This window comes from Ranitomeya imitator, chromosome 2 (assembly GCF_032444005.1).
Source record: "Ranitomeya imitator isolate aRanImi1 chromosome 2, aRanImi1.pri, whole genome shotgun sequence".
NCBI lineage: Eukaryota > Metazoa > Chordata > Amphibia > Anura > Dendrobatidae > Ranitomeya > Ranitomeya imitator.
The window spans coordinates 332,086,061-332,098,417 of NC_091283.1; the positions used below are offsets into that span (position 1 = coordinate 332,086,061).

The window sequence follows — 12,357 nt, forward strand, 5'->3', positions numbered from 1 at the left end:
CGTTTTATTGGTCCTTTTGAGGTTCTCAAACAGATTAATGCTGTATCCCATAAGCTCAAGCTTCCAGCCGCTTTACGTATCCCCAATTTATTCCACATATCTCTCCTCAAGCCTGTAGTCTTTAGCTCCTTCTTCAAGGAATCGGGTGCAACTCCTGCTCCAGTAACGTCTAAAGATGTTTTCGAGGTAGAGAATATTCTGGCCACTAAAAGGATAATAGGAAAACCCTTTTTCTTGTGGATTGGAAGGGGTTCAGTCCTGAGGAGAGGTTGTGGGTGCCCAAGGAAAACATTCATGGCCCTCTCCTTATAGAGAGATTTCTTGGGAACTTGAAGTAGAGGGGGAGTAAAGGAAGGGGTACAGTAGCATTGGCTTTCCTTCGCAATTCCTATCCTCCTTTCCTCCGGAAGGGACATGACTCACTCACCGGCCTGGCCCTCACTTCCTCCTGCAGCGGTGATCTCCGGGGGTATGCACACATCTGGGAGATCTCTGGGCACTGCAATTAGGGAATGCAAACTCCTGGGCTCTTAAATTAACAGCGCACACCATCCTAAACTGTCTCCAGCCAATGGCTGGGAGACACTTATTATTTAAGGTGCCTCCACCTGTTGGGAGGTGCCTGAGCAAAGTATTTTTTTAGTTTGCATGCTTTCTAGTTGTCAGGTTCTCTCCTTACCTGTACCTGCCATGCCTTCCTGTATACCAGCCGTGCCTGCCAGTACCTGCTGTTCTTGTCTACCAGCTGTGCTTGCCATTGGTTGCTGTTTCTGCCTACCAGCCATACCTGCTGTGCCTGTATACCAGCTATGCCTGCCAGTACCTGAATACCAGTCGTACCTTCCCATTCCTGGCCGTTCCAGTATCCTGCCCCTTTGGAGGTCAACTGCCGTGTGTCAGAGGTCTGTCCTGGAGCAGCATCTAGAATCCATCTGGAGTCAAATCTTACAACACCAATCAGGGGCTCTAAAGAAGAATCAAGTGTTCACTTAGTCACACCCTTCCAAGCTCCCCTCGGTCCGCAGCACACTGGTGCCAACTACCAGTGATTAAGAGCACACAAGTGACCTGTTTAGTTACTAAATAGGACGAGCTCTGAGATGTGGGAACTCTGCTGACCGCAATCCCTGATCCTATCATACCACACTAAAGGTAGCCGTGGAGCGCTCCTGACCAGAACCTAAGCGCCTCGTCACAGCCTGAGAAACTAGCTAGCCCTGAAGATAGAAAAATAAGCCTACCTTGCCTCTGAGAAATTCCCCAAAGGAAAAGGCAGCCCCCCACATATAATGACTGTGAGTAAGATGAAAATACAAACACAGAGATGAAATAGATTTAGCAAAGTGAGGCCTGACTTACTGAATAGACCGAGGATAGGAAAGATAGCTTTGCGGTCAACACAAAAACCTACAAAATACCACGCAGAGGGGACAAAAAGACCCTCCGCACCGACTAACGGTACGGAGGTGCTCCCTCTGTGTCTCAGAGCTTCCAGCAAGCAAGAAAAACCAATATAGCAAGCTGGACAGAAAATATAGGAAACAAAAGTAACATAAGCAAAACTTAGCTCATGCAAGGCAGACAGGCCACAGGAACGATCCAGGAGATAGCAAGGCCAATACTGGAACATTGACTGGAGGCCAGGAACAAAGAACTAGGTGGAGTTAAGTAGAGCAGCACCTAACGACCTAACCTAGTCACCTGAGGAAGGAAACTCAGAAGCCGCAGCCCCACTCACATCCACCAGAGGAAGCTCATAGACAGAACCAGCCGAAGTACCACTCATGACCACAGGAGGGAGCTTGACCACAGAATTCACAACAGTACAGACCAAAAGTTTGGACACACTCATTTAAAGATGTTTCTGTATTTTGATTGCAATAAAAATTGTAAATTCACACTGAATTCATCAAAACTATGAATTAACACATGTGGAATCATATACTTAACAAAAAGTGTGAAACAACTGAAAATATGTCTTATATTCTAGGTTCTTCAAAGTAGCCACCTTTTGCTTTGATGACTGCTTTGCACACTCTTGACATTTGTCACGATTCACACCGTGACTGTCACCCCTACGTCACGGATCGGGGTGACTTTAGGCCAACAGACAGCTATCACATGTGCAGGGGGGCTTATCTTAGTTATCCCTCCACTGCTACAATGTGATGAAAAAACAAACACAAGGATATTGGCCTATCAGTTTACAGCAGGGGCTTATTTTAGTTATCCCACTGCTCTTCAATATACCACGAACTGCAGGGATTTACAGTGGGGCAAAAAAGTATTTAGTCAGTCAACAATAGTGCAAGTTCCACCACTTAAAAAGATGAGAGGCGTCTGTAATTTACATCATAGGTAGACCTCAACTATGGGAGACAAACTGAGAAAAAAAATCCAGAAAATCACATTGTCTGTTTTTTTAACATTTTTTTTGCATATTATGGTGGAAAATAAGTATTTGGTCAGAAACAAACAATCAAGATTTCTGGCTCTCACAGACCTGTAACTTCTTCTTTAAGAGTCTCCTCTTTCCTCCACTCATTACCTGTAGTAATGGCACCTGTTTAAACTTGCTATCAGTATAAAAAGACACCTGTGCACACCCTCAAACAGTCTGACTCCAAACTCCACTATGGTGAAGACCAAAGAGCTGTCAAAGGACACCAGAAACAAAATTGTAGCCCTGCACCAGGCTGGGAAGACTGAATCTGCAATAGCCAACCAGCTTGGAGTGAAGAAATCAACAGTGGGAGCAATAATTAGAAAGTGGAAGACATACAAGACCACTGATAATCTCCCTCGATCTGGGGCTCCACGCAAAATCCCACCCCGTGGGGTCAGAATGATCACAAGAACGGTGAGCAAAAATCCCAGAACCATGCGGGGGGACCTAGTGAATGAACTGCAGAGAGCTGGGACCAATGTAACAAGGCCTACCATAAGTAACACACTACGCCACCATGGACTCAGATCCTGCAGTGCCAGACGTGTCCCACTGCTTAAGCCAGTACATGTCTGGGCCCGTCTGAAGTTTGCTAGAGAGCATTTGGATGATCCAGAGGAGTTTTGGGAGAATGTCCTATGGTCTGATGAAACCAAACTGGAACTGTTTGGTAGAAACACAACTTGTCGTGTTTGGAGGAAGAAGAATACTGAGTTGCATCCATCAAGCACCATACCTACTGAAAAGCATGGTGGTGGAAACATCATGCTTTGGGGCTGTTTCTCTGCAAAGGGGCCAGGACGACTGATCCGGGTACATGAAAGAATGAATGGGGCCATGTATCGTGAGATTTTGAGTGCAAACCTCCTTCCATCAGCAAGGGCATTGAAGATGAAACGTGGCTGGGTCTTTCAACATGACAATGATCCAAAGCACACCGCCAGGGCAATGAAGGAGTGGCTTCGTAAGAAGCATTTCAAGGTCCTGGAGTGGCCTAGCCAGTCTCCAGATCTCAACCCTATAGAAAACCTTTGGAGGGAGTTGAAAGTCCGTGTTGCCATGCGAAAAGCCAAAAACATCACTGCTCTAGAGGAGATCTGCATGGAGGAATGGGCCAACATACCAACAACAGTGTGTGGCAACCTTGTGAAGACTTACAGAAAACGTTTGACCTCTGTCATTGCCAACAAAGGATATATTACAAAGTATTGAGATGAAATTTTGTTTCTGACCAAATACTTATTTTCCACCATAATATGCAAATAAAATGTTAAAAAAACAGACAATGTGATTTTCTGGATTTTTTTTTCTCAGTTTGTCTCCCATAGTTGAGGTCTACCTATGATGTAAATTACAGACGCCTCTCATCTTTTTAAGTGGTGGAACTTGCACTATTGCTGACTGACTAAATACTTTTTTGCCCCACTGTATGTATATCCCGCTTTACAGTTCCGCTTGAACTTGCAGCTCTCTGGCGCCCCCCTTACCCTCAGGTTAGATTAGGTACTGCACCTAGGGTAATTAATCGCCAGAAAGGCTGCCTGCTATGTACTGGCTATTGGGCACGCTGCAGCGAGGCGATATAACTACTCCCACTCAGGCATGAACAATAATTATCAACGACGCCGTAGCGACAACGACTCCCAAAGGCACAACACACGGTATGCTGCCACCAGCTTCGATTAAACGGGTCCGAAAGTTAACCCAAAACAGTAGCGTAATTCCCTTCAGAAGTCTTGGGGTACGTTTTAGAGCAGGAAGAACGAAAACTAGTAATTTATATATTTTACTCCGAAAGAAGGCAGTGTTTATAAAAAAAGGCATATAAAGATGTTAAAATATGAGACAATCTTCCATACTGGTGATGTTCCAGTGGTGTCTGCACCTGCATTCAGTGCATCACTATCCCCACATTTGAACACATCGAACAATAAGAAAAAGTCCAAGAGCAGGGGCAGTGAACCGGGTGCTGATTGGATGCAGGGCTCTTGTGATGTAGCAACCTCTCATGAGCCCTGTGAAAGTGAATACAGAAACCACTGTAATGGCACTGGCTCGGAAGGAGAGTATAATTGTTTTTATTTTAACAAGGCCAAACATGAGTTATCATAAGGGGCAGTCAAACTAGTGGACAACCCCTTTAAGAAGATAACATTTTTGGTTAAATAATCTCCAACATTCTGAACATGAAGAAAGGCTTCTCCTTTGTGTGACTTCTCTGATGTTTATTTAGAGTTGACTTCCTTGTAAAACAATTCCCACATTAAGAACATGAAAAAGGCTTCTACCCTGTGTGACTGCTCTGGTGACTAAGAAGAGATGATTTCTTCACAAAATATTTTCCACATTCTGAACATGAAAAAGGCTTCTCCCCTGTATGGCTCATCTGATGTCTATTATGATGTGATTTCTGGCTAAAACATTTCTCACATTCTGAACAGGAAAAAGGCTTTTCCCCTGTGTGGGTTTTCTGGTGCTGAACCAAACCTGATTTATGGATAAAACATTTCCCACATTCTGAACATGAAAAAGGCTTTTCCCCTGTGTGGGTTTTCTGGTGCTTAACCAAACCTGGTTTATGGATAAAACATTTCCCACATTCTAAACACGAAAAAGGCTTCTCCCCCGTGTGGGTTCTTTGGTATATAATAAGGTTAAATTTATCGTTAAAATATTTCCCACATTCTGAACATGAAAAAGGCTTCTCCCCTGTGTGAATTCTCTGGTGCTTAACCAAACCTGATTTATGGATAAAACATTTCCCACATTCTAAACACGAAAAAGGCTTCTCCCCTGTGTGGGTTCTTTGGTGTATAATAAGGTTAAATTTATGGATAAAATATTTCCCACATTCTGAACATGAAAAAGGCTTCTCCCCTGTGTGAGTTCTCTGGTGACTGACAAGATTTGATTTCTGGTTAAAACATTTTTCACATTCTGTACATGAAAATGGCTTCTCCCCTGTGTGAATTCTTTGGTGCCTACCAAGATCTGATTTTTGGTTAAAACATTTCCCACACTTGGAACAAGAAAACCTATTCTCTGCTGCGTGAATTTTTTGATGTTTAAGAAAATACTTTTCGAGACTACATTTTTTTCCATATTCTGAATGTGAAAATGGCTTCTTTGCTTTAGGATCAGCTTGTTTTTTAATGCTTATTTTGTGACTTTGATTTTCCTTTGCAGCTGGTAATGAATCAGAAAATAGGACCTGTTTCAAAGGATCAGATGACAGATTTTTGTTGTGAAGGGATGAGGGTATAGCTGAAGTAATGGCATCCACTTCAGTTGTGTCCTGTGGGATCTCAAAATCATCTGATTTAAAAATGGAAGATGTCAGCTGTCCCTCTGATCTGGTGCAGTCATCTGCCAAAAATAAAATCAATTATTATTTTTAAATAAAATATCCTTGAATTTGTTATTTTTGAACATTTCTGCTTAAACTGTCTGTAAAATGTCAAGTTAAATTAAAAAAAATGAATTATTCATCAAGACACTGACAGTTCACAGTCTAATAGAAAACTGCATAGCCTGAACCAGTACAGCGTGGTGTTCAACTGCTTGTCCATTCTGTCTCCAAAATATGGAATAAAAGTCACCAATATTATGTAGGTGAAAATAATATCAATAAAAACTTCAATTTCTAGGGACTTTGGGTGCTAACCAGGTTCCTAGAACTAGGGGTGACCTGTCCCCCGGGTAATTCCTGAAGGTGGAGATGCCGGATTAAAGTATCATTATAGGCACCTAAATTAACCCTTTTATGTCACTTCTTCCCTTCTTCCCCCAGGGAGGGTGGAAATGTAACTTTATAGGAATGCACTAAACAGACAAACAAGGGGAAGACGGACAAAGATAAATGAAAATAACAATCATACAAAATACACTCACAAAAGAACACAGTGGAATAAGGGAATTAAAGGATGGAGAAACCAAATAGATGATGGGGATGTGCATACAAACAAAACTCAAGGCTCTTGAAAAGCAATATGGCTTCCAAAAATCAATCCAGCAATATCGGCTCTCCCAAAGTCCAATCTTCCCCTCATTTCTGAGCCTTGCAGTGTGCCAAACCACATTTAGCATCCATGTATTTGGCATTACCATAGTTAGAAGAAGCCACTTAAATTACGGTCGAGCACAATCTAGTCACTATGTGTTGGGTAATAAAATGGTATATTTGCAATTTTTACTCTCCAACATCCACTGCGTGCTAATTGCCGGAAAGGGCCTGTGGAGTCAAAATAGTCACTACTCAAATAGATTAATCCACTGCGGGTTATAATATCCAAAATGGGGTCACTTTATGGGGATTTATACTGCTCTGGTTTTCTGCCATTTTGCCGCCATATTAAGGCTTGTAAAAATGGCATGTCCCATCTCCTCTGGGATCTGCTCCTGTGTAGCCACTAAAATTAGGTTGCTTGGGATGTGTAAAACCATCAAGTCTGGCAGTGTGGGTTTGTGTGCTGTCCAGCTGCAGTAATCTGCTCCCTGCTTCAGTCAATTGGAAAGCATCACACTCTACTAAAGCTTGAACCATATGGCTGGAAGCTGCCACATACAGCCTTTTTCTCCTCTGGTTTAGTCCTCTGTGCTCAGCTACAGGCTTGTGAATCATCTCCTGTTGTGAAGACGGCCCATTTACTGACTACTCGTGTATTCTGATTTTGTATTTTCTCTGTCCTGCTGGTTGTGACCCGGCTACCTGACTATTCTTCTTATTTCACTCCAAAGAACAGCAAGTAACACCATGGCCCAAGCCTAGGGGTTCTCTGTGTAAATCCAGATCCATGTAGAGGGGTTAAAGGATGATGAGCAAAACTGACTATTTTAGTGAAACCTCTCTAAGGTAATTAGAGTATGTGGCTCTTGGCAATTAAATTATCACATGGGCCAATATTTTCTATCAGATGAGTTTCAAGGAGGAATATTAAACATTCAAAGATAACTTTGAGTGCAGAGCTGAGGTGTCCTAAATTAAGGTCTAGGGCATTTGGAAGAGGTAATGGAGACCTTTTTTTAAAGACTAAAAGGCAGCTGCAGACTGACATAAATGAGGTAGGCCAATCCCACCACATATTACATCCCCAAAAACAACAAATCTATGAGGTCAAACTTCAACACTAAACCAGAGCTGCACTTATTTATGGTGGAGCAGTGGAGCTACTATGAGTCCTGACTAGTACAGTAGAGAAATTATTTGTGCTTCTCATTTCAGGAGAGATTGTGCAGTAATCTGAATTCCTTATGATCGAACACAATGTAATTTATGATGTGTAGTGAATCCATGAAATCAGGGCTCGAGCCATGCCAACACATATCATGCACATGTTTTTTTTGTGTACTTTATCACAATCCTGTTTAAAGTTAGCAGGTTTTTAAAGAAACTAAAAAGTCAGGATAAAGGGAAACTCTGTTGTTAATGTACAGAAATTCACACTTGGCCGTCACTGCGTATTCAATCTTGTCGATCATAAAACTGAAGTGTAGTCAGAAAGACTGGACCTGTTTTTTTAGGGACCATATGAGCACATTCAGCAGCACAGAAGGGAGAGAAGGTAGATTCATCCAATAAGATATCAGGGTTCTAGGAAGCCAACAGCATCATTACACTCCACTTTCTCTTACAAGCCCATCATATTTTTAATTCAAGTGATTTTCTAACTTGTCAACTCATTCTATGTACGCTGTGATTTGGCTTTGTAGTTTACAGATCTGGGTAGGCAAGGGTCAGCCTTAGTGATGAGCGAGTATACTCGTTGCTCGGGTTTTCCCCGAGCACGCTCGGGTGGTCTCCGAATATTTATGACTGCTCGGAGATTTAGTTATCGACGCCACAAGTGCCTGATTTACAGCTGGTAGCCAGCCTAAGTACATGTTGGGGTTGCCTGGTTGCTAGGGAATCCCCACATGTACTCAGGCTGGCTACCAGCTGCAAATCATGCACTTGCGGCGTCGATAACTAAATCTCCGAGCAGTTATAAATACTCGGAGACAACCTGAACGTGCTCGGGGAAAACCCGAGCAACGAGTATATTCTCTCATCATTATTCAGCATCTTTTAATCTCAGGGGGTAGATGGATTGTCCAGGTTGGCAGTTCTATAGAAAAGGTCTTTCAATGCACATAGTCATTTGATCAATTTTGGGTGGAGTAGAATGTTGTGGTCTAGAGGCAAAATGATGATCACTTGATTGTGATATGGATGACAACATTGATAAAGCAGCCAGTCAGTGACTGAAAAGAATCTGTGACTTCTCTGCATTTAGTAGTAACTACTTACCTGGGCAAATATCTGTAGGAATCTCCTCTTTACACCACTCATGACCCCTCACATATGTCTCTGTAGTATTAATATGGGTCAGATCTTTACCCTGAAACAAATATTGTAAAAGTCACAGACAGATGAGAAATCACATCTATGGTCAGCTCTAATCCTGCCATCTCCACCGTTCTCATTACACAAGTATAAAACATATAATACTGGTGGATAAAACAACACTGAGCACAAGATCTTCACAGCCGTCTACACATCATAGGGGAGATCTCATGACACCTTCTCTTCATCTACCTGATGATCCTGAGGAACATTGGGATCATCTTGTTTACAGTCCTGAGGAAGAAGAGGACGGGGACATCTCTCTGATGTTGTCCTCTTAGTGGATAGATCTGGAGGAAACACATACATGGCCTGAATTAATTCTTTACATATAGATAATTATAGGCCGTGTGTATTTATTCCTGTCTATTACCTGGTGATGTGATGGGCTGAGTAACCTCCATCATGAAGTCCTTGTACACATGTTTGGGTCCTTCTAAATACTCCCACTCCTCCATGGAGAAATAGATGACACAATCTTGACATCTTATAGGAACCTGACACATACAACAATACAGTCATCCCCACAATCCCTTCATAGCTTTAGTATATAATGTCCCAGCATTCCCAGTAGTGTCACCTCCTCTGTCAGCAGCTCAATCATCTTGTAGGTGAGATCTAGGACCTTCTGGTCATTGATGTCCTCATTTACCATAGCGTTCGGTGGAGCCCCCGTGATTGGGCTTAGGGGTCTTCCCCATCCCTCAGACACAGGGTCCTGACAGCGCTCACTAGAGGTCTTCTTCACCACTGTGTAATCCTGGTTATGGAGAGACAAATTAATAAATCTCACTACAGACATTTCCAGAGTCCTCACCTCTCCAGTTCTGTCCATATGTTATTCCCATAGATAAGAATGATGTAATGTGACGTCATCAGAATCTCTCACCTCTCCAGTAAGCCGGAAGAGGATCTCTAGGGTGAGGTGTAATATCCTCTCCACCATCTTGTCTCTGTCCATATCCATACTTAATGGGTAATTCAAGAAAATTCTCTTCTATAGAAGATCTTCATTGAGAGGATCCGATATTGTAGAGACCTGAATGAGAAGATGAGCCGATGTAACATCATAAAAATCCTGTGTGATAATAGAATTTCTTGAGGTAATAAGGAAAACATATGAGATTTATTATTTCACAGTATTTAGTTTTCTTCTTTACATCTACTAATAAAACCTATATATTTTCGACCACAGACAGCAAGCAGTTTCTTCCTCGGAGTCGGCAGCTGAATACGTTTCTCATAGACTCATCTTCCATAACGCTAATTCTCATCTCATTTACCGACACTGGAATCGGCATTAGCAATACTGCAGGAGATATTCATTACACGTGACAGGAGAAATAACTACTTCATGATGAGGATGACATCTTCATCTTCTACTATGGCTCTAGAAACATATTTGGCCAGAGTCCGTCACTGACTCCATCACCACCGGCCGTCTATATGAAGGTTTCCCGTCTTCCCCGCACTGTAATCTTCTATCACGTTAGATCTCAGGTCTGATTCACACACAGAAGTTTGAGGCTTTTATAAAAGATTTTTTGTAACAACAAGACAGGAGTTAATTGATGTGAAATTCTCCATGTACAGGGTTTTTTGATTGAGGTTTTTTAGAATTTTCCAGTCGGCTTCCAATCCTTATCTTACATGAAAAACACCAAAAACAAATATTTGAATGCAACAAAATAAAACTGGGGATGGTGGTACTGTGAGAACATTATACCGTCTAGAGGCCAAGAAAGAGGCCCCATACTATGAGTGTAATACATGCTTCCTTGGTTCCCATCTGTCATGCCCTCAGTCGCAGGTCCGGTCTCCGCTGTGCAGGGAGATTGGCGCCTATCACGCAGCACGCTCGTGCTGCTCACCCTGTCCATGGCCCCAGATGATCGATGGCTACTTTCTCTGCTAGGAACCTGCATCCCCTTGGCAGGTCTCCTGGAAATGCTCTTAGGAGGCACGCTCCGCTACCTGCACATACTTAACCCCTTAAAGGGAACCTGTCACCCCGTTTTTTCAGATTGAGATATAAATACTGTTAAATAGGGCCTGCGCTGTGCGTTACTATAGTGTATGTAGTGTACCCTGATTCCCCACCTATGCTGAGAAATACATTACCAAAGTCGCCGTTTTCGCCTGTCAATCAGGCTGGTCAGGTCAGGTGGGCGTGGTGACATCGCTCTTTTCTTCCCCAGCTTTCCGTTGGTGGCGTAGTGGTGTGTGCATGTCGCAGTGACGAATCCACTGCGCGCACGTGAAGAAGCAGCGCGCGATCTGCGCTATTACCCCTTGTCATCGGTGGGGGCGGCCATCTTCCTGGGGCCGCGCGTGCGCAGATGGAGTGCTGCTTCTTCACGTGCGCACAGTGGATTCGTCACTGCGACATGCGCACACCACTACGCCACCAACGGAAAGCTGGGGAAGAAAAGAGCGATGTCACCACGCCCACCTGACCTGACCAGCCTGATTGACAGGCGAAAACGGCGACTTTGGTAATGTATTTCTCAGCATAGGTGGGAATCAGGGTACACTACATACACTATAGTAACGCACAGCGCAGGCCCTATTTAACAGTATTTATATCTCAATCTGAAAAAACGGGGTGACAGGTTCCCTTTAAATCCATATGACGTACTATCCCATCGAGGTGGGACTTAATTCTCAGGGACGGGAAAGTACGTCATAGGCAATCGTCCGTGCTCACGGGGGGAGCGCGGCCGATCGCCACCGGGTGTCAGCTGATTATTACAGCTGACATCCGGCATATTATCCCCCGAAACACTGCGATCAAACATGATCGCAGCATTCCAGCGGCATAGGGAAGCATCGCGCAGGGAGGGGGCTCCCTGCGTACTTCCCTGAGACCCTGTACAACGTGATGTGATCGCGTTGAACCGAGCGTCTCCTCCCTGCAGGCCCCGGATCCAAAATGGCCGCAGGGCTCCTTCAGGGTCCTGCAGGGAGGTGGCTTGCAAGTGCCTGCTCAGAGGAGGTGCCGGCAAGCCTCCCTGCAGTGCCTGTCAGATCGCTGATCTGACACAGTGCATTGCAAGGTATCAGATCAGTGATCTGACACTATACTGTGATGCCCCCCCATGGGCAATATTATAAAGTAAAAAATATATATATATTTACATGTGTAAAAAAAAAAAATTCCTAAATAAAGAAAATATATATACATTGTTCCAAAAAATACATTTCTTTATCTAAATAAAAAAAACAATAAAAGTACACATATTTAGTATCGCCGCGTCCGTAACGACCCGACCTATAAAACTGTCCCACTAGTTAACCCCTTCAGTGAACATTGTAAAAAAAAAACACGAGGCAAAAAATGCTTTATTATCATACTGCCGAACAAAAAGTGGAATAACACGCGATCAAAAAGACGGATATAAATAACCACTGTACCGCTGAAAACGTCAATTTGCCCCGCAAAAAACGAGCCATGGTACAGCATCATCAGCGAAAAAATAAAAAAGTTATAGTCCTCATAATAAAGCGATGCAAAAATAATTATTTTTTA

General features: G+C 43.2%; 1 protein-coding gene across 2 annotated transcripts in view; it reads right to left on the bottom strand.

The window, feature by feature from the left end:
- Nucleotides 1–4,501: 4,501 nt before the first annotated feature.
- Nucleotides 4,502–12,357, bottom strand: part of LOC138663586 (oocyte zinc finger protein XlCOF7.1-like) — a 169,796-nt gene continuing 161,940 nt past the window's right edge. The window contains exons 2-7 of one of the 2 annotated variants that reach the window (XM_069749844.1): nucleotides 9,718–9,867; nucleotides 9,409–9,588; nucleotides 9,202–9,325; nucleotides 9,021–9,118; nucleotides 8,733–8,823; nucleotides 4,502–5,812 (exon numbers count right to left, since the gene is read on the bottom strand). In XM_069749844.1, the coding sequence (XP_069605945.1) occupies nucleotides 4,731–5,812; nucleotides 8,733–8,823; nucleotides 9,021–9,118; nucleotides 9,202–9,325; nucleotides 9,409–9,588; nucleotides 9,718–9,795 (1,653 nt within the window). In that variant the 5' untranslated portion in view covers nucleotides 9,796–9,867 and the 3' untranslated portion in view covers nucleotides 4,502–4,730. The remainder of the gene's footprint in view (nucleotides 5,813–8,732; nucleotides 8,824–9,020; nucleotides 9,119–9,201; nucleotides 9,326–9,408; nucleotides 9,589–9,717; nucleotides 9,868–12,357) is intronic. The other variant, XM_069749843.1, reaches the window with a different exon arrangement.